The 23289-nt window shown below is 38.6% G+C and overlaps 1 protein-coding gene across 9 annotated transcripts in view; it reads left to right on the top strand.

The window, feature by feature from the left end:
• The window catches only part of MAPK10 (mitogen-activated protein kinase 10), a 379167-nt gene that overhangs the window by 299403 nt on the left and 56475 nt on the right, over positions 1 to 23289 (top strand). For all 9 annotated transcript variants that reach the window (XM_013964774.2, XM_018049689.1, XM_018049691.1 and 6 more), the window contains 2 exons: positions 1718 to 1900; positions 6931 to 7055. In XM_013964774.2, the coding sequence (XP_013820228.1) occupies positions 1718 to 1900; positions 6931 to 7055 (308 nt within the window). The remainder of the gene's footprint in view (positions 1 to 1717; positions 1901 to 6930; positions 7056 to 23289) is intronic.

Raw genomic sequence — 23289 nt, 5'->3', positions numbered from 1 at the left:
TATTAAAAAGTAGATCTCTTTTCATAATTTATAGTGTAAGCATTGAGGTTTATTTAACTGTATTAATGTTTTCTATTTAAAATATATCTAAGTAAATCTAGCTTACCTATTATTGATAGTACTAACATAAGTTTTTGTCTGAATAACTTTTAACTTTAATCTTTTGCATTTTTTTACTTTATTCCTAATGATTCTCATTTACTACTATATATTCTCATACACATGGTAACTGAGATGAATTTTTATTGAGAGACGTTATTGTTTAGTTATTTCTGTCATTTTGTAAAGGAATATTCTTCAATTTTCCCCACTCTTACTTCGTTTCTTGATATTACACAATCATACATTTTTTCATCCTAGTAACTGAGAGGATATATAATTTAAATTTTATTCAGCTAGATTATAAGAGAAATAGAAGAGCATTTGCAAATAAGCTTGGTTTTACCTTTTTTCAGTCACCTATCTACATTGTATTATATATTTATTTTTGTTAAATATAGTTAATTTTGTCAGGACTGTCCATCATTTTTAGTCCAATGCTATAGAAAAACTAGGGGTAATGATTTTACAAATCTTAATTAAATAATATTATAGTAACATTCCCTGAACTGTCACAAATTGCATTAGCAGAAATGAATTAACTTTACACTAAAGATAGAGTTATAGAATTAGCAACATTGGAGACAACACTGCCTATGGTATTGGATTTGAGAATTTCTAAGGCCTCTGTCTTTCATTGACACATGGCAAGGAAATCTGTTTGAAATCAACTTCTTCCAGTTGACTATTCAGAGTTTTCATGAGTGGTATTTATTGTTCCCAAGCTCTAACATATCAAATATCTATGAAAGATGAAAAAGAAAATCTCAATCAGTGGGTGTGCATGTCAAAGACCCCCAGTTTTGGAAGTATTAGTTTTCATAGAGAGGTAATGCTTTCCTTATAAAATTCCCCATGTTTAACATGCTTTTGAAACACAGGCATTTGGATGAAATCTGTCTTGAATTGAACATCCTATGTTTACCTTCATATTTCATTGAATATTACAATATTCAGGATATAAGGCACTATTATCAGAAGTAAGAAAATGGGTATGAAACTGCAACTGCTTTGATAAACAGAATCTTTTAAGTCTTTAATGAACAGTTAATAAGTTATTATCATACTGATTCTATTTGTAATGTGCATGAGTCGAAAAAATTAACAGACGAGGAAATTTCCCATTTTGTTGAGAACAAGAGGAAAAAAGAATCTTATAAAGAATTTAAGAAAAATATAGATGAATCTTATAAAATATTTATTCATCTGTCATTTTTAGAAAATAAATGAAATAATTTCATGATAATATTATTATGTCATTATAATTTTTCTCTTCCAAACTACATGGCTATATAGAAGTTTAACTCAATAAAAGAAATTCTTGTGTTATTTAAATACCTTTCCATTGACACAACCCAAAGACTCTTTCATGATATCATATTTTGTTAAGTAATGCTAATTCCTCAAAAGTGTATGTGTTCTCAAAGTGAATTTAAAATTCCAAGAGGATTCACTGCCTGACAATCTGATTTTATATGTTTGTCCGTTGTTGTTTTTTTAGAACTTCTTTTGTGTTATCGACTGTTCAGAGTTCTGAGAAGCAGTTAGTCTCCCAACTAGTGAAAGGCAAGAGCTGGTGTCCTGCACTTGTTTTTGCCCTTAACTATTCAATTCTCAGATATTGACCAGTGGAATAAGGTTATTGAGCAACTAGGAACACCATGTCCAGAGTTCATGAAGAAATTGCAACCCACCGTAAGAAACTATGTGGAGAATCGGCCCAAGTATGCAGGACTCACCTTCCCCAAGCTCTTTCCAGATTCCCTCTTCCCAGCGGACTCTGAGCACAATAAACTCAAAGGTAAGCCCTTCAGGGATAACTTCAGAACCACCGCGTGGGTGATGCAGACCATAGACACACTTCTCCCAATGCTGGGAAAATTGAGCACAGGAGGAGAAGGAGGCGACAGGGGATGAGATGGTTGGATGGCATCACTGACTCAATAGACATGAGTTTGAGCAAACTTAGGGAGATAGTGAAGGATAGGAAAACCTGGCATGCTGCAATTCATGAGGTCACAAGAGTCGGACACGACTTAGCAACTGAACAACAACCTCAATTTAAGAAGAGGTATTTTTAAAAGATCCTCATTACAAAGGGAAAGTAATCAAGGATTTTAAAATTTTCTGGATATCTAGAGAGAAGACTAGTAATAAAGTGTGTGACAGTGGTATGGGTTAACTATTCACATATTTAGAATCTAAAATTACTTTGCAATGTTAATGCTAAAAGAACAACATTATATAGACATTGAAGCAATTGTTCCAGTTATTTTTATATTCTGGAAAATATTTTCAACACAAGATTTTCTTTGTAAAATCTTGAAACTATAGATGTTTGAGTTTTATTTGTATTTTACTAAATGCTTAACCATCATTTTTTATTTTAGAGTGACAAATGAGATTTTTACTTTCACATTTTGTTTTCAACATAAAGACTTTCATTAATAAGTAATTTTTTCTACTACTATGTCTGCCATTATGAACTTTAGTAATGAATCTTAATTTCTTACCCACAAAATGGGGATCATAATGGCTTCTTTATAGGATTCAAGATATAGAATAAATTTGGCAAGGTATAAAGTATAAGTAATATTTTAATTCTTATTCTAACTTATGACATTTCAGAAATTGGAGATATGAAGCAAATCTGATTTTTTTCCTTTGCTAGGGGAAGGAATCCTATCCCTTAAAATCTGTGTGAACCTGGGCAAGTTATCTAATCTTTTTGTATCTTCTTTAACAAACTAAAGCAAGAAGTGTCTACTTTATAGGATCATTGGGAGGATTAATTGAATAATTGGTCAAGCACTTAAAACACTGCCTGTCTCACACTAAATCCTCAGTAACTGTTAGATATAAAAAATAGTATATCTTTATTAATAATAAAATGATTATTTCCAGGGGATCTATGTTGTTGTTTAGTTGTTATGTTGTCTGACTCTTTGTGACCCCATGGACTGTAGCACACCAGGCTCCTCTGTCCTCTGTCTCCTGGAATTTGCTCAAATTCACATCCATTGAGTCAGTGATGCTATCTAACCATCTTATCCTCATCTTATCTTTTCCTTTTGCCTTCAATCTTTCAGAGTATCAGGGTCTTTTCCAATGAGCTGGCTCTTCACATCAGGTGGTGAAAGTATTGGAACTTCAGCTTCCCCTGTGACCCCATGGACTTTACAGTCCATGGAATTTTCCAGGCCAGAATACTGGAGTGGGTAACCTTTCCCTTCTCCAGGGGATCTTCCCAACCTAGGTATCAAACCCAGGTCTCCCACATTGCAGGCGGATTCTTTACCATCTGAGCCACAGGGGAAGCCCAAGAATACTGGAGTGGGTAGCTTATCCCTTCTCCAGCGGATCTTCCTGACCCAGGAATCGAACCAGGATCTCCTGCATTGCAGGTGGATTCTTTACCAACTGAGCTATTAAGGAATCCCCCCACCCCGCCCCGCCCTGCAAAAGGACACACACTCATGAAATTTTACTGCAAATTGTTCAGTGGACAATTAATTAGTTACAGATTAAATGTACAGACTTAATTTATAGTTAATATAGAATTAAATGAGGTGGAGAAACCAAAATATAGTGTTACAACTTCCCAGGGTCATATTATCTTTTCCAGACTTCCATCTTGTGGGTTTTAAATTAAGTACAGTGTTGTTTCTGTGTCTGTGACACTTTCGTTGCACAGTTGGGTTTCTCCCTTCAGCTACCTGTTTACTTTCTGAATTTTATAATTATTGAATTATAATTATAATGCAAAATCAGCAAATTATAAAGAATTACACAAATAATCAAAGGGAAGGATTTATTCTACTGTTGTTAAAGAGTGTAAGACATTTACTTGCAAACAAAAGAATGAAAGATGAAGAATTAAAATCTTTTCCTCTTCCTCATTTTGTTTCCTACAAGCAGTAGTGATCATTGTTTCTTAGTGAGATGATTTGGTGTTCCAGTGGTTCATTCTCCCACAGATGAGGAGACCACCCCAACCCTTACTCTTCCAAGAACAGAAATGTGGGTGACATGAGAACCCATGGAGTGTGTGAGTCTGGGTATAAAATCAGTTACAAATCAAAGAGGTCTTGAACTAATGAAATAGACACAGACCTGTTAGGTTAACAGTCAGAGAAACTAACACTGAAAATCATTGTAGATTTCTGTACTTTTGTCACTCTTGTCAACTTCAAAGTGTCAGTTTGGAAGTAGCAGAAATTAAGTGTTTGGAATTGAGATCCCCAGAAAAATGACTAATAGAAATAAAAAAATCTTCCAGTAATTTAACTAGTGATTTTTTAAAAAATATATAATTAGTACAAATAAATGTGAATATTTTATTAAAATGTAATAACACAAGAAATACAAATGCTGTAGATGTGAAAATTAGATTGCCACATTTTAACTCTAGTATAATCAAAATTATGAAAGAGTACATAAAACTAGAAGGGAATACATTAATAATAAGAATGATTGCTTCCAGATGGTGGGGAAGGTTGGCTTTTCTGGATTTTATGTTTAATGTAATTTCAAAATTTTATAATTAATCATATTTCATTAGTAATAAACAATTGCTAATTAAAAATTGGTACATATTCATGAATTCAAACACACTGCCTTTTTCCTAATTTAGCAAACCAGTTTTAGATTTTCCTTTCTTTAATTTGAAGTTTTACCATGTTTGGAATAAATTGAATATTTTCACCGTAAAAATTTCCAAATCAGTTTGGATCCTTATTTTCTGAAACATTTTTTGTATTTTCGGATATGTTTAGAGCATCCTTTAGAAAAGTTAGGGGCTTCCCTGGTGTCTCAGATGGTAAAGAATCCACCTGCAATGCAGGAGAGCATGGTTCGATCCCTGGGTTGGGAAGATCCTCTGGAGAAGGGAGTGGCTACCCACTCCAGTGTTCTTGCCTGGAAAATCCCATGCTCAGAGAAACCTGATGGCTACAGTCCATGGGGTCACACACACACGGTCAGACATGACTAAGCAACTAATACACTTCACTCAGCAATGTTATTAAATAAATACATTTACTGATTATCACTGTGCAAATTTTTTATATCCCTAGCATCTGAAACTGTACCTGGCACACAGTAGATGATGTATATTGAATAAATTGAATATTGAATAAATAAGATTCCCTGCATCAATTTGTTTACTAAATCTTGTGGATTTTTTCTCTCAGAGTTGCCCCCTTCTCTCAATCCTTGAAGCTTCTGCTTCCATTAAAGTCCTCATTATCTCTCCCGTTCTCCAAAAGTCACCTCTAACTTCCTTGCCTCCCTCCAGATACTGCTTTGTCCTTTTTTGCAGCTCTGAAGTTTTAAAATGAGTGGCGTACACTCACTTTGTTTCCTTTTAAAAAACAATTCTTTAAACTTTATTTTTAATTATGCAAGCAATACATGTACGAATTTTTTCCTCTCAGAGGTACCTATGATTTTCAATTTGTCTATGATCCTTGCAAAATTTTTCTATGTACTTATAACCATAAATAAAGAGAGAGAGAAATGTTTGTTGTTTTATTGGGAAGAGGCAGATTTATGCAGTGGCATCAGGATCTATGGGTCATTCTGCAGTTGTTTTTTCAATTAATACTATGTCCATGTCAATACATCTGAAAGTGAAAGTTGCTCAGTCATGTCTGACGCTTTGCGACCCCATGGACTGTAGCCTGCCATGCTTAAAACTGCCAAACTTAATTGGTACAGGTGGATGACTCTTGAGAGTCCTTTGGACTACAAGGAGATCAAACCAGTCGATCCTAAAGGAAAGTGAAAGTTAAGTCGCTCAGTCGGGTCTGACTCTTTGCAACGCCGTGGACTGTAGCCTACCAGGCTCCTCCCTCCATGGGATTCTCCAGGCAAGAGTACTGGAGTGGGTTGCCATTTCCTTCTCCAGGGGATCTTCCCGACCCAGGGATCGAACCCTGGTCTCCTGCATTCCAGGCAGACACTTTAACCTCTAGGCTGCCAGGGAAGTCCAGCAATAGTACTGGAGTGGATTGCCATTTCCTTCTCCAGGGGATCTTCCCAACCCAGGGACTGAACCCGGGTCTCCCTCATTGTAGACAGACTTTTTACCGTCTGAGCCACCAGGGAAGTCCCTAAAGGAAAGCAGCCCCAAACATTCATTGGAAGGACTGATACTGAAGCTCCAATACTTTGACCACCTGGTGAGAAGAGCTAACTCATTGGAAAAGACCCTGATGCTGGGAAAGATAGAAGGCAAAAGGAGAAGGGGGTGGCAGAGGATGAGATGGTTAGATAGCATCACCAACTCAATGGACATGAATTTGAGCAAACTCCAGGAGATAGCGAAGGAGAGGGAAGCCTGGTATGCTGCAGTCCATGGTGTTGCAAAGAGCTGAACATAGTGACTGAACAACAGCAACATTTAGATTGTTTAAAATGTTTAATCCTTGACCAATGCTGCAGTTAGCATCCTTTCTGGATGCTTTTCCTGAACATGTGCGATTGTTTCTCTAGACTCTATACCTAAAAGTGGAACTGTTGGGTCATAAGATATTCACATTTAAAATTTTAAAAGATACTCCCAAATGTGCCCTCTAAAAAAGTCTTTATCAATTTACACTGCAACCAACATGAATGAGATTATTGAATATTAAGCCATGTTTTGTGTGTATTTGATGGATAAAAAATATTTCATTGTTTCATTTTGCATTTCCCTAAACACTTGGTGAAGTTAGCTGATGTTTGGAAGGAAGGTGCTAACTGACTTTTTAAAAAATATTTTTCCCTCCAAAAAATGTCCTTGCCAAAATCAAAATTTAACAAATTTTTTTCTTCATTCATTTTTTTCAGCCAGCCAAGCCAGAGACTTGCTGTCAAAGATGCTAGTGATTGACCCAGCGAAAAGGATATCAGTGGATGACGCCTTACAACATCCATACATCAATGTCTGGTACGACCCTGCTGAAGTGGAGGCGGTAAGGTTTAGGTTTATTTTATTTTCTTTCCACAAACAAATCATAGTAACTGGGTGCTCCATGGTGTGCACTGAAAGAGAGTTAGAATCCAAAAGAATTCTCAAAGGGCCTTCATAAAATTCCTAAGTCACAAAGCTACTACCTTCCCTTCTAAAAGTTATTTTCTTCAACCTATGTTTTGAGTTGCATTTCTTTTTCAGGATTTCCTATGTGAGATGGTGATTCAATCCAACACCTTGGCTATTCATGACATGCTTCCACTAGTTTTTGTTAAATTATTAATACCACCAGTATCTCCTTATGTTTAATGATCAGTCTCTCTTGATGCAAACTAAGTAACAAAAAATGTAATAGAGGATAAGTCTCTTTGCCTCTCTTCCAATCAGGTGCCTGGTTTTAATAAACTGTGGTACTAAGAACATTTATTCTTTTTAATTAACTTATTTATTTTAATTGAAGGATAATTACTTTACACTACCATGATGGTTTTTGCCATACATCCATGTGAATCAATGCCAGGTGTACATGTGTTCCCCTATCTTGACCCCCCCACACCCCACATCACTCCCCACCCCATCCCTCTCGGTTATCCCAGAGCACTGGCTTTGGGTGCCCTGCTTCATGCATCGAACTTGTACTTGTCATCTGTATTACATATGGTAATGTACATGTTTCAATGCTGTTCTCTCAAATCATCCCACCCTTCCCTTCTCCCACTGAGTCAAAAAGTCTATTCTTAACATCTGTGTCTCCTTTGCTGCCTTGTGTGTAGGATCATCATTACTGTCTTTCTAAATTCCATATATATGTGTTAATATACAGTATTTGTCTTTCTCTTTCTGACTTACTTCACTCTGTATAATAGACTCCAGTTTCATCCACCTCATTAGAACTGATTCAAATAGACTCCTTTTTATAGCTGAGTAATAATCCATTGTGTATATGTACCACAACTTCCTTATCCATTCATCTGCCAACAGACATATAGATTGGTTCCATGTCCTAGCTATTGTAAAAAGTGTTGCAGTGAACAATGCGGGTACATGTGTCTCTTTCAGTTCTGGTTTCCTCAGGGTATACGCCCAATAGTGGGATTGCTGGATCATATGGCAGTTCTATTTCCAGTTTTTTTAGGAATCTCCACACTGTTCTCTCAAGTGGCTGTACCATATTGCCTTCCCACCAACAGTGTAAGAGGGTTCCCTTTTCTCCACACCTTCTCCAGCATTTACTGTTTGTAGCCTTTTCGATGATGGCCTTTCTGACCGGCATGAGATGATACCTCATTGTGGTTTTGATTCGTATTTCCTTAGCTGAGCGCTGAAGAATTGATGCTTTCGAACTGTGGTGTTGGAGAAGACTCTTGAGAGTCCCTTGGACTGCAGGGAGGTCCAACCAGTCCATCCTAAAGGAGATCAGTCCTGGGTGTTCAGTGGAAGGACTGATACTAAAGCTGAAACTCCAATACTTTGGCCACCCCATGTGAAGAGTTGACTCATTGGAAAAGACTCTGATGCTGGGAGGGATTGGGGCAGGAGGAGGAGGGGACGACAGAGGATGAGATGGCTGGATGGTATCACCGACTCGATGGAAATGAGTCTGAGTGAACTCCGGCAGTTGGTGATGGACAGGGAGCCCTGGCATGCTGCGATTCATGGGTTTGCAAAGAGTCGGACATGACTGAGCGACTGAACTGAACTGACTGAATAATGAGTGATGTTGAGCAACTTTTTCATGTGTTTATTAGCCATCTGCATATCTCCTTTGGAGAAATGTCTGTTTAAGTCTTTTGCCCACTTTTTGATTGGGTTGTTTGATTTTCTGGTTTTGAGCTGCACAAGCTCCCTTGTATATTTTGGAGATTAATTCTTTGTCAGTTGTTTCATTTACTGTTGTTTTCTCCCATTCTGAAGGCTGTCTTTTCACCTTGACTATAGTTTCCTTCATTGTGCAAAAGCAAAACATTTAGATTATAAAGTTTTTACTAGGCCACTGGTGCCCTCGTGAAGCTTTGCATAAATTATATGAGAAAAATTGGGTATTTCAATAAGGCCACTGTCTCAGATTGGTTCTAAGTTGACTGCCATAGGAAGGTATATCTCCATACTTTCCATCAAGACATAGTATAAAAATCTTCTCAGAAGCATAACTCTGTAATTTTTTGCCTGTCTACTTTTCTCTGAGTAGATCCAGGGCTGCTCAGGAAACAGGGCTGTTGTTTTGCCCATGTGTGTTCAGTAGGCCTCCCAATAGGAATGTCCTTCTGTCCCTCTTTTAAACTTTACTATCAACAGTTTTTACCTTCTCCCATCAAAATCTCACATTCTTTGAAAACTTATACTAAATGATCTCAATTCCCTTTAGTACCTTTCATAGTACCTTCAAATTACTTTGTTTGAGTTGGTCATTTATTTTCCATTTGAAATACTCTTTCTATTTGTTTTCTTGTGAACTTCACTATACACAAAGATATTCTGGTCCAGCTAAAGCTTGCTTTTTTTGGCTTTTTTTGTTCTGCTTCACTGTGTCAGAGATGCTAGGTTCAAGCTGGCCTTAATTCTCATTCCTTCTTCATTGGGCAATTGAGAGCTGAAGGATGAGAATAAACATCAGATAGAATTAAACTTTATAGACATGATATTAAAAAAGCAACTTTTCATAGTAACCCAGTTCTTAAGCATTACAAAATTTCTGAGAAAATAATTCAGTGATAAATGACTTTCCTGTATGGGAACTGAGGTATAACATTCTAACATTTTCTTAAGACCTTCTTTCTTAAGCACCTTTACAATGATGATGGAATTTTAATTTGCTTCAAATTAATTTTAGTCACTTTACAAAATTTTGTTGTTGTTCAGTTAGTCAGATGTGTCCAACTTTTTGCAACCCTATGGACTGCAGCACACCAGGCTTCCCTGTCCTTCACCTTCTCTCGGAGCTTGTTGAAACTCATGTACATCGAGTCGGTGATGCCATCCAATCATCTCATCCTTTGTCATCCCCTTCTCCTCTGGCCTGTATTTCTATTTTATATGTTTTCTAAAGGATGCATGAGCTTCCCTGGTAGTTCAGCTGGTAAAGAATCTGCCTATAATGCAGAAGACCGTGGTTTGATTCCTGGGTTGGGAAGATCCCCTGGCGGAGGGCAAGGTAACCCATTCCAGAGAATCCCTATGAACAGAGGAGTCTGGCAGGCTAACAGTCCATGGGGTTGCAAAGAGTCAGACATGACTGAATAACTAAGCACGGCACAGCGCAAATGATACACAGCCATACAGTTTGATGAGTAAAACCGATACTATGGCCTCAACACTTGGAAGCAAATCTTTTCTCCTAAACTCATGATGTAAGAATCATTGCAATTACTGCAGATGGTGATTGCAGCCATGAAATTAAAAGATGCTTACTCCTTGGAAAAAAAGTTATGAGCAACCTAGATAGTACATTCAAAAGCAGAGACATTACTTTGCCGACTAAGGTCCGTCTAGTCAAGGCTATGCTTTTTCCAGTGGTTTTTCCAGTGGAGAGTTGGACTGTGAAGAAGGCTAAGCGCCGAAGAATTGATGCTTTTGAACTGTGGTGTTGGAGAAGACTCTTGAGAGTCCCTTGGACTGCAAGGAGATCCAACCAGTCCATTCTGAAGGAGATCAGCCCTGGGATTTCTTTGGAAGGAATGATGCTAAAGCTGAAACTCCAGTACTTTGGCCACCTTGTGTGAAGAGTTGACTCATTGGAAAAGACTCTGATGCTGGGAGGGATTGGGGGCAGGAGGAGAAGGGGACGACAGAGGATGAGATGGCTGGATGGCATCACTGACTCGATGGATGTGAGTCTGAGTTAACTCCGGGAGTTGGTGATGGACAGGGAGGCCTGGCGTGCTGAGATTAATGGGGTTGCAAAGAGTCAGACATGACTGAGTGACTGAACTGAACTGAACTCAAAGAGTTTTAAAGAAGTGTACACAGAATGTAGCAAATGAACCCTTGATACTACCTATTTATTTCCAATTTATTCTTATGTGAATTTGCAGTTGATTTTTTTCTAGACTTTCAACTCAGTTTAGTTCAGTTCAGCTCAGTTGCATAGTCATCTGACTCTTTGCAACCCCATGGACTGCAGCACACCAGGCTTCCCTGTCCATAACCTACTCCCCAAGTTTGCTCAAACTCATGTCCACCAAGTCAGTGATGCCATCCAACCATCTAGTCCTCTGTTGTCCACTTCTCCTCCTGATTTCAACCTTTCCCAGCATCAGGGTCTTTTCTAAAGAGTCAGTTCTTTGCATCAGATAGCCAAAGTATTAGAACTTCAGCTTCAGATCAGTCCTTCCAATGCATATTCAGGACTGATTTTCTTTAGGATTGACTAGTTTGTTCTCCTTGCAGTCCAAGAGACTCTCAAAGTCTTTTCCAACTCCACAGTTTAAAATCATCAATTCTTCAGTGCTCAGCTTTCTTTATGGCCCAACTCTCACATCTATACATGACTATTGGAGAAACCATAGCTTTGACTAGACAGACCTTTGTTGGTAAAGTAATGTCTATGCTTTTTAATATGCTGTCTAGGTTGGTCATGGCTGTTCTTCCAAGGAGCAAGCGTCTTTTAATTTCATGGTTGCAGTCACCATCTGCAGTGATTTTGGAACCCAAGAAAATAAAGTCTCTCACTGTTTCCATTGTTTCCACATCTATTTGCCATGAAATAATGGGACCAGATGCCATGATCATCGTTTTTTGATTGTTGAGTTTTAAGCCAGCTTTTTCACTCTCCTCTTTCACCTTCATTAAGAGGCTCTTTAGTTCCTGCTTTCTTTCTGCCATTAGGGTGGTGTCATCTGCATACCTGAGGTTATTGACATTCCTTCCTGGCAATCTTGATTCCAGCTGATGCTTCATCCAGCCTGGCATTTCTCATGATGGACTCTGCATATAAGTTCAATAAGCAGAGGGTTAATATACAGCCTTGACGTAGTCCTTTCCCAGTTTTGAACCAGTCCAGGTTTCCGTCTGGTTCTAACTGTTGCTTCTTGACCTGCATAGAGGTTTTGCAGGAGGCAGGTAGGGGGTCTGGTATTCCCATCTCTTAAAGAATTTTCCACAGTTTGTTGTAACCCACACAATCAAAGGCTTTAGCGTAGTCAGTGAAACAGAAGTAGATGTTTTTATGGAATCCTCTTGCTTTTTCTATGACCCAACAGATGTTGGCAATTTTATCTCTGGTTCTTCTGCCTTTTCTAAGTAAAATCCCTAAAATTAAATATTCTCAGTTTAATTCTAATGCTCTTAAAACGGAAAAAACTAGTGTTCTTACAACTAAAAACTAGAATCTCTTCCAATCTCTCATTCTTGGGAAATACTTCAAATATATTCCTGGCATAGAATGAAATAATGAAATAAATAAGAGAAAGTATGATGTAGACATATGTGAAAATTAAGCATGAGTTTTTTCTCTGATGATTTTTGAGGTTATGCTGATGAAATTTTAGGTAAACATAAATTATTTGAAATTACTGCTAAGTTATTTTGATAGCTGGAATCATGTTGCATATATATTTTTCCTTATATGTAATGTAATGTGTATAATAGGTTTTTAATGGATTGTGGCCTAGAGTTTAATTGGAGTCATAAAGTCTGTATTTGTAATTCACTTGTAATTATGTTGCCTATAAAAGAGACAGTTGCTTAGAATCTATAACAGTATATTAATGAATAGTTTCAATGGGTTTTTAAATTAATTTTATCTTCTTATGAAAAATTCCTCTCAAGTATAGAAAGATCAAATTTAGGGTACTTATAAGGCTAGAATCTTTTTCTCAGTCATTTCAATATTGCCAAAGTAAGCATCTTTGGAGGAAAAGAGGGGCAAGTAGAGGGAAATAAAGGAGAAAGTGCAAAAGAATATGATGTCTTCAGGAAAAATAGAGGTAGAGAAATGCTACGTGTATTAATCAGTTAATCATACTACAAGCTATCTTATCACATTTCCAAAAGTGCTAAACTACCAAAGTGAAAAGCAGAGAGCATACGAATGCTGTCATAATGCGAAGAGAGAAAATTATTCATGTAACAATGAAGTTGAAAGTGTAAAAAGGTGAATGTCAAGGTTAATATTCATCTCTTTGTATAACAGAACATCAAATTTGAAGTTAGATCTGTTCAGATTATTAGCAAGTTCTTATTCAAGTAATGTTCAGAGCAACAGAAATATGTTCCTCAAACACAAAGGGCACATTTACTGTCAATACTTTTTCAGGAAACGATTGGGAGGTATTCTCGCTTTCAGTATTCATTAAGAAGAGTTCAATATCAGACATAAATGCCATTTATTTGAGTTGTTTGCATCATCACAGATGTGGAAAGATGCATTAGGTTTAAATTCCTGTTTTGTCACTTACAAGCTGGGCTAGTTCAAGTTTCTTGTCTCAACTCTGTTTTCTGAACTAGGAATGGAGAACAATCATACATATTGTAGCGTGTTCTTCAGGAATTTAGAGTTAATGTAGATAAAGTACTTTGTACAGTGCTTGGTAGCCTGTAAATATCACACAAATTCTTATCCTCATAATCATTACTATTACTATTATGATTTTTACTTGCATGCCTTTGCTGTGTGTGTGTGTGTGTTAGTCAGTCATGTCCGACTCTGCAGCCCCATAGACTGTAGCCTGGCAAACTCATCTGTCCATGGGATTCTCCAGGCAAGAATACTGGAGTGAGTTGCCATTTCCTTCTCCAGGGGAATCTTCCCGACTCAGGGGTCGAACCCAGGTCTCCTGCATTGCAGGCAGATTCTTTACTGACTGAGCCATCAGGGAAGCCTGCTCAAGCCTTTGCTCCCTTTTGATATTCAGAAAAATAGATACATTTGGTGAAAAAGAGGAAACTATAGAAATACTCTACATTTTAAGAAAATCACTAAAATCCATCTAGTTCCTGTAAGATTTTAAATAGTTGGCTTTTATTTATTTATTTATTTTGCTGATGTAGACCCCCCCAGGTATAAGAAAATCCAGTGCCATTAATTTAAGCCAATATAAAGACAAATTATGGGGCTTCCCAGGTAACTAGGTGATAAATAATTCACCTGCCATCGCAGGAGAAGCTGGTTCAGTCCCTGGGTGAGAAGATTTCCCTGGAGTAGGAAATGGCAACTCACTCCAGTGTTATTGCTTTGAAAATTCCATGGACAGAGGAGCCTGGTGAGCTACAGTCCATGGGGTCACAAAGAGCCAGACACAACTGAGAATGCAAGCATGCATGCAAAGATAAATTACATTGTTTCCAAATATTCATTATAACTATTGGTATCTTTAAGAAACTAGCGTATAGTCAGGGCAATTTTAGGGAATCAGCTTGACATTTTCTCTGTGCTCTGTTGGAGGGAAATACAGAGATAGTAGGGATCAGCTGCCTTGTTTCTTATCCGATTCCTGAGTTTAGAGACACTGCTAGGATACAGGGTGACTCTGTCCTTGCAACCCCTTGAGAATAAGCATATGGATACACTTTAGGAGAATTTTTGTGAACTGCAAGCTAAGGAGGAGTCAATTAACTCTGTCTCAGGGCATATAAAAAAGTAACTTAAGAAGAGTATGAAATGTGACTTTTTTTTTTTTGAACATAGTTTTAACTTTTTCAGAAACTTCTGAGCACCCTATGAAAGCTCATGAGTATAGGAAACTTACTATGGGCTTCTGTAATTCTTCTGTGTTGGAGATGGGGGTGGGGAGGAAGATGGAGGGGAACACGAAGGGAGGGAGAAATGCTTGGCCACCAAACCAAAGACATCCAAACTCAAAGGCATCATCATGGGATTTCCCTGGTGGTCCAGTGGCTAAGACTCCATGTTTACAATGCAGGGGGCCCAGGTTCAATCACTGGTCGGGGAGCTAGATCCCACATGCTGCAACTAAGAGTTCACATACCACAACAAAGATCCCAGAGGAGCCAAAGTAATCATCATGAGGATCTCAATTAGCAACTTACCATGTTAGAGAAGGACATCCATTTCTCAATTCATGATAAAAAGGAAGGCTTCTGACCTGATACTAGAACTATTGTCTCAGGGGGTACGGCTCCTGGAAGCCAGGCTCATGGCCAACCGTGATTGGGTCCACTGTTGGAAGGCTCTGTCTCTGAGAAGCCCAGATACAGTCCTAAATGGTCAAAACATCACTCTGGGAATCTGGACAGAGGGGCAGGTTGAACCAGTCAGGCAGCTGGTATCTGAGAATTCTGCCCTCCAGTTGTCAAGCCACAGATACTTGACCGTATAGAGGAGGAGTGGCAGGCAACCCGAACCTTCTGCCTGGTGATTGAGTCAAAGTGACAGGAGAGAATGCTGGAAGAGAGGCTTGAAACATGGGCCTCAGCTGAGGATGGACTAGAGAGAGAGGTTGGGAATACAAATATACCTGCCATCCATATAGAGATCAAGGAGAAAGGTGTGGCTAATCCAATCCAGTTTCAGTGGAGTGTGATTAGGGAAGCAAAGCCAGTGCTGAACTTATTTGTTATTTCTTATCTAATTCAAGATTAATTTGGGAATTGGGACAAGGCTGTGTGGGAATTTAATCTACCTATATAGACCCTAAGTTAAACAACCTGGTTTTCAGCTCTCCAGTGAGAGAATAACCTGGGAAACAGAGTAATACTTACATGTATTAGTGCTGAAGTTCAATTAAAATAAGCATGGTGAAAATGTAAGCCCAGCATAGTCAGTAATGTTACAAATTTACTGTTTATAACATAAGGTAATTAATAGAGCATTAAATGTTTTATTAATATTTTTATTAATATTTACTATTACATTGCTCTAGGGATTATGTTATTTTTGTGAGCAGTGAAAGTATAGGAACAAGCTAACCTGACTATTATAAACTCTTTTACTTCAAGACCATCATAGATTTCATGCTCTTTGAGCAGTGTTCAGCTCAGTTCAGTTCAGTCGCTCAGTCGTGTCTGACTCTTTGCGACCCCATGAATCGCAGCCCGCCAGGCCTCCATGTCCATCACCAACTCCTGGAGTTCACTCAGACTCACGTCCATAGAGTCAGTGATGCCATCCAGCCATCTCATCCTCTGTCATCCCCTTCTCCTCCTGCCCTCAATCCCTCCCAGCATCAGAGTCTTTTCCAATGAGTCAACTCTTCGCATGAGGTGGCCAAAGTATTGGAGTTTCAGCTTCAGCATCATTCCCTCAAAAGAAATCCCAGGGTTGATCTCCTTCAGCATGGACTGGCTGGATCTCCTTGCAGTCCAAGGGACTCTCAAGAGTCTTCTCCAACATCACAGTTCAAAAGCATCAATTCTTCGGCACTCAGCTTCCTTCACAGTCCAACTCTCACATCCATACATGACCACTGGAAAAACCATAGCCTTGACTAGACGGACCTTAGTCGGCAAAGTAATGTCTCTGCTTTTGAATATGCTATCTAGGTTGGTCATAACTTTTCTTCCAAGGAGTAAGCGTCTTTTAATTTCATGGCTGCAATCGCCATCTGCAGTGTTACTCTCTGACATTGTTTTATTTACCTTGTCTGCCTTTGTATCTTATTGGTCATTACCAAAGTGAGCACATGGAAGAGATGACCAACCATACAGGAAATATGCACTATTTTTAACCTTTTTGTGACATAGATATGTACATTTTAATGTTGTGTATGTCTAGAAATTTATTCAAGGTAAATCTTAATTGAGAGCTTAAAGGTCATTATAGAATGTTTTCATGCTACAGTTCATCCAATATCAGCATCCAGAATATCAACTCTACAATTACAAACAGCGACAGGCACACAGATCAGAAACCATGAGGAGGAGAGTAGAATAGGGCTAGGTATGGAATCAGAAAGCATTGAAAAGAGAATCAGAAGCCTGTGTTAAAGTAGCACAGATTCCAGAGCTTGGTGTGAGCAATCCAGAGTGAGGGCTGACTCAGATGTGAACAAATCACATAGGGCAGGGCGGGCACATCAGACCACTTCAGGAGAAACATGTACTCTAAGGTCAGAGGTCTGAGCAGATACCACCCTACAGGGCATTTATACAGGGTAAAGATAAGAACATTTTCTGATCATAGGGCAAAAGTCAAGAGCAGATATGCTTTTCTCTCTTTCTCTCCTTTTAAATTGTAACCATATTTGACTGTACAGTTCAGTGGCACCAAGTACGTTCACATTGTTGTACAACTCTCACCATCATCTATCTCCCGAATTTGTTACCTTCCTACACTGCAACTCTGTCTCCATTAAAGATTAACTCCTCATCTCCCTCACCCTCCCCACTCCAAACTCCACCTTCTGGTCCCGGGCATCTACCAATGTGCTTCCTGACTCTATGAATTTGACTTTTCTGTCATTGTTCAGTCACTTAGTCATGTCTGACTTTTTGTGATCCCATGGATGGCAGCACTCCAGGCTTCCATGTCTTTCACCATGTCCCAGAGTTTGTTCAAACTCATGTCATGATGGATGGCATCACTGACTCGATGGACATGAGTCTGAGCAAACTCCAGGAGTTGGTGATGGACAGGGAAGCTTGGCATGCTGCAGTCCATGGGGTTGCAAAAAGTCAGACATGACTGAGCAACTGAAATGAACTGAACTGAACATGTTCATTGAGTTGGTGATGTCATCCAACCATCTCATCCTGTGTTGTTCCCTTCTCCTTCTGCCTTCAATATTTCCCAGCATCAGGGTCTTTTCCAGTGAGCTGACTGTTCGCATCTTGTAGCCAAATTATTGGAGCTTCAGCTTCAACATCAGTCCTTCCAATGACTATTCAGAGATGATTTCCTTTAGGATTGACTGGCTTGATCTCCTTGCAGTCCAACGGACACTCAAGAGTTTTTTCCAGCACTATATAGTCCCATCACTTCATGGGAAATAGATGGGGAAACAGTGGAAACAGTGTCAGACTTTATTTTTGGGGGCTCCAAAATCACTGCAGATGGTGACTGCAGCCATGAAATTAAAAGACGCTTACTCCTTGGAAGAAAAGTTATGACCAACCTAGATAGCATATTCAAAAGCAGAGACATTACTTTGCCGACTAAGGTCCGTCTAGTCAAGGCTATGGTTTTTCCAGTGGTCATGTATGGATGTGAGAGTTGGACTGTGAAGGAAGCTAAGTGCCGAAGAATTGATGCTTTTGAACTGTGATGTTGGAGAAGACTCTTGAGAGTCCCTTGGACTGCAAGGAGATCCAGCCAGTCCATGCTGAAGGAGATCAACCCTGGGATTTCTTTTGAGGGAATGATGCTGAAGCTGAAACTCCAGTACTTTGGCCACCTCATGCGAAGAGTTGACTCATTGGAAAAGACTCTGATGCTGGGAGGGACTGAGGGCAGGAGGAGAAGGGGATGACAGAGGATGAGATGGCTGGATGGCATCACTGACTCGATGAACATGAGACTGAGTGAACTCTGGGAATTGGTGATGGACATGGAGGCCTGGCGCGCTGCGATTCATGGGGTCGCAAAGAGTCAGACACGACTGAGCAACTGAACTGAACTGATATAGTTTGAAGGCATCAATTCTTCAACACTCAGCCTTCTTTATTATGGTCCAACTCTCACATCCATGCATGACCATTGGAAAAACCATAGGTTTGACTATATACACCTTTGTCAGCAAAATAACTCCTCTGTTTTTTAATATGTTGTCTGGATTTGTCATAGCTTTTCTTAAAAGGCCACATTGGGTTTGCCCCTGCTCACGGCGTGTGTGCTTTCCATGTCTACACTGCTTAGGTGCTAGGTTGCTCTGCCGGGAACTGTCTGAGGCCAGCCCTGGGTTGTATGCACTTTCCAGGTCTAAGCTGCTCAGGTTCAGGTAGTTGGGTAGTCCTCAGAGGCGCAGACTCGGTTGTGCCTGCGTTTTGTGCCCTTCCCAGATCCCAGCAGCTCAGGTGACCAGGTGTTTGGCGAGCGCAGTCTCTGTGACTTATCACCTCCCCTGTCCCTGCCGCTTGTTTTTCTGGGTGTACAACCAGCGCACCTTCTCAGGTGGATGTTGACTGTCCAGAATCCCAAGAAGTCTTGGTTAGTAACGAAGCCTGCTTGCAGTTTGGTAGATGATGCCTCTCTGGGGCCGCGACTGCCCCCTTCCAGCTCTGGCTGCCCTCTCCTGCCTGTCACTGGAGGGGGATGGCTGGTCTGCAGCCGACTAGCTCTGCTCAGTCCTTTGTTCTGTGAGTGGGCCTGATGGTGTCTTAGGTTAGGGCTTTTCGCGTGGTAGTTATCCCACAGTCTGGTTTGCTAGCCCAAGCAACCTTATTTCCCTCAGGTTGCCCTCGGGGAATTCAGGCCGGATTCTTACTCAGTGAAGCAGAAGTACATGTTTTTCTGGAACTCTCTTGATTTTCCTATGATCCAATGTTTGTTGGCAATTTGATATCTGGTTCCTCTGCCTTTTATAAATCTAGCTTGTAAATCTGGAAGTTCTCCGTTCACTAGGGGTCAGCTTGAAGGATTTTGAGCATTACCTTGCTACCATGTGAAATGATTGCAGTTGTGCTGTAGTTTGAACATTCTTTGATGTTGCCTTTCTTTGGGGTTGGAATGAAAACTGATTTTTTTCCAGACCTGTGGCCAGTGTTGAGTTTTCCAGATTTGCTGGCATATTGAGTGCAGCACTTTAACAACATCATCTTTTAGAGTTTGAAATAGCTTAGCTGGAATTCCATCATCTCCACCAGCTTTGTTCATAATGATGCTTCCTAAGGTTCACTTGACTTCGCACTCCAGGATGTCTGGCTCTAGGTGAGTGATCATACCATTTGGTTATCTGGGCCATTAAGATCTTTTTGTATAGTTCTACTATGTAATCTTGCCACCTCTTCTTCATATCTTCTGCTTCTGTTAGGTCCATATCATTTCTGTCCTTTATTTTGCCCATCTTTGCATGAAATACTCCCTTGGTATCTCTAATTTTCTTGAAGAGATCTCTGGTCTTTCCCATTCTATTGTTTTTCTCTGTTTCTTTGCATTGATCACTTAGGAAAGCTCTTTTATCTCTCCTTGCTATTCTCTGGAACTTAGCATTCAGATGGATATACTTTTCCTTTTCTCCTCTGCCTTCTACTTCTTTTTTTTTTTCTCAGCTATTTGTAAGACCTCCTCAGAAGCTTTTTTGCATTTCTTTGATTAGGCACACTTATACTGCAGAGGAGAAGACTCTGGCTTCTTACCAGGAAATCATGAATACTATGCCAACCTGACTGTCTTGGCAAGAGAGCATTTCTCATTGGGTTTTCAACAGAATATGTGTACTCCTTTGTGTATGTTGGTATCACTTTTTAGTTGTTTGTTGTGTGGCTGAGGAGGAGCCTGCAGTTTGTGGAGCCAACGCTAGACAGCCCATGCATGGGGACATGAGGGACTCAGCCATCTGTTTTCCTTTAGGTTGTTTTCATGCTACCTTTTTGTTGCCAAGCAGGTAAAACACACCAAAAAAGGCCACTCTGTCATTCTTTCTTCTCACTCACTTCTTGGTTGGTTCTTTGTTCTTTGTCTTTTCTTCTCTTATTAGCCCGTTTTCTTTATCCAGCTCCTACAGAGTTATTCAATTTGTTTTGATTATTTATTAACAATTTAGTATTTATTCACTCTGTAAATATTTATTAAGCCCAAACTGTGTGTCCCTCACTGACCTAGCTTCTGGTGATTCAGCAGTGAATTAAAAACAAAACAAAACAAAAATAGTGCCTGCTTTTACTGATCTTCTATTTCTCTTAAATATATCTTGAATATTCATTTAATAGCTAATGAAGATTTTATTGATTGGGAATTTTATAACTTATCATCTCTGAACCTAAATGACTCCAAATGTGGGTTATCTACCTTACTTGACTATTTAACTTGTTTCGTATGTAAGATTCTGAATGTAAGAAGAATCTGTAATAATTGTCCTTCAATGTTAATCAGGAATAACTGGATAGCAGTGACCATCTTCCAATCCTTGACCTGATGTGCATCAATTACTTTGAAACCTGTTTAACAAATTATGATAGTCTATCTCTAGCTATGATATTAAAAAAACTATTTGAATACAAATCAGTGTCCAATGTATGTTTTAGTAACTGTAACACATAGATTATTATTGAATAATCAAAGAATCCTGAAGTTGGCATACTAAGTAAAGACTTCATGTGTAGTTTAAAGGTTCATCTATAAATATATTGGCTATCTGGGGCCTTCCAGAAAATTCAAGTTATTGAGGATGATGGTGGGAAATTATTCTCCTTTTCTACTTCTAATTCTCCTGAATATATAGTAAAAGCTAGTATTATTTGATTACAAATATCATGTATTAACTTTTTATATTACTTACTTCATGAATGAGTTGTTGTTCATATTATCTTTATCTTCACTACCAAATTCTCTTGAGTCCATAGACGTTCCTAAAACAATGTGGTAAAGAATAGGCTTATAAATATTTTCATTTATAAATGCATTAAATGCATTCTGTAAGACTCAGAATGAATGTAAATTTAGGAATGAGAAAAATGTGAGCCACTGTGAATATGAACTTGATGCGCCTCATGTTCAAAGAGTCCCTCAACAGTTTACATTTTGGTGATAAACCACTGAATAAGAGGTATATGTGTTTGCTTCAAATATTTTACAATCTCTTTTCTAATTCAGTGAGTCTAACACCATTAAACATGAAGTATCTAGAAGAGATGATATAAAAGAGTTATAAATGAAAACAACTCTCTATATAGGCTGTGTCTCTCCTATTGAGGGGAAAGGAGATTAAAGTCTTTGTAACTGACATTTCTCTTTGGTGAGTAATATCAAAAGGTTAGGCTGTATCTTCAAGACAGCTTCTGAATAAGTAATCAATCTGAAATTCAGAAACCACTGTTTTTTGTTTCCTGATTTTGCCTGGGGAATATAGACACATGCTTAAAGGGTTAATGGGTGTTACTTTTTTTTTTTTTGCCTTTAGTGTGCCTGAGATAGAAGCCAGTTTGAATATGAAGTTTATGATATAAAATTTAACAAAAACTCTCAGCTATTAATACAAAGAAAGAACTTTTACATATATAAGTAAACATGTGTGCATGTTTGGTTGCTTCAGTAGTGTTTGATTCTTTGAAATCCTATGGACTATAGCCCACCAGGCTCCTCTGTCCATGGGATTGTCCAGGCAAGAATACTAGAGTGGGTTGCCATGCCCTCCTCCAGGGGATTTTCCTGACCCAGTGATCAAACCCGCATCTCTTGCATCTCCTGAACCAATGTAATAAGATAACTAGTGTCTTCTTAACATTTAATGGACAAAAAGCCTTCAGTGCTTTTCTTTAAAGGAAAAAAGACTATACGACACTATGTCTCCGACTATGACCTGGGATTTTACTGGTGATATTATTACTTGTTTGCTTCTTGATGTTAGGTACACTCACTTTTGGTATGAAAAAAAATCCTTTTACTTTTCTTTAGATAATTTCAATCACGTTGTTGTCTCCCCTTGGATTAAAATTTGGAAAACTTATAGAGTTTTTTCTTTTCATATTTGCAACTAGACATAGTGCTATATGTAATAAAGAATATAAATTGAATTTTCCCATGAAAGTCCTGGGAGATTGTATAAAGGAAATTGTTCTCAAAAAAGATTTTCACATTGTCTCTAGCATTTTAAGAATATCAAAAATGATAAGTTTTCTTAAATATGTTCATAAGTAGGGTAAACTGCCATTTCAGAGGGAGGAAAGAATAATTAACAATGGTTCCTCAAATGCCTAACATCATGGATTTCATTTCCTTAGTATGTTAGCGTGTGTTATGTGTTTTAAATGTGACAATCAGTCTAAATGCTTCCCAAGCATCTGTCACTAGTCTGGTCTATAATTTGGGTTCAGGTCACTAGTGACCTTTTGCTGTTTTTTGTTTTTACTGTGTGATGTTGTAAGGTGAAACATTTTTATTCTATTCATTCCATTCTAAAATTGCCATCATTTAAATTCTTTTTTTTTCCAGACTAAATGTTCCTCTGAATTCTTTTCAATATGATTTATTCTACTCACAGGGAGTTATTAAATTGGCTGAATCCTTCTCTCAGCTGTTCTCTCCATCTGTCCTGACACAAGGACTACCTCTTTCAGTCTTATGATTTCTTATTATTGCAGCAGGCATCATGCTGGGAAAAAGCTAGTGTGACTCCCTGGCAAGCTAATTTGAGAAATAGTTTAGTGCCATCTATCTGGCACAGAAAACCCTTTTGTTGTGGAGT

This window comes from Capra hircus, chromosome 6 (assembly GCF_001704415.2).
Source record: "Capra hircus breed San Clemente chromosome 6, ASM170441v1, whole genome shotgun sequence".
Classification (NCBI taxonomy): domain Eukaryota; kingdom Metazoa; phylum Chordata; class Mammalia; order Artiodactyla; family Bovidae; genus Capra; species Capra hircus.
The sequence above is the reverse complement of the archived record's forward strand: the minus strand, read 5'-3'. Positions and strand labels throughout refer to the sequence as shown.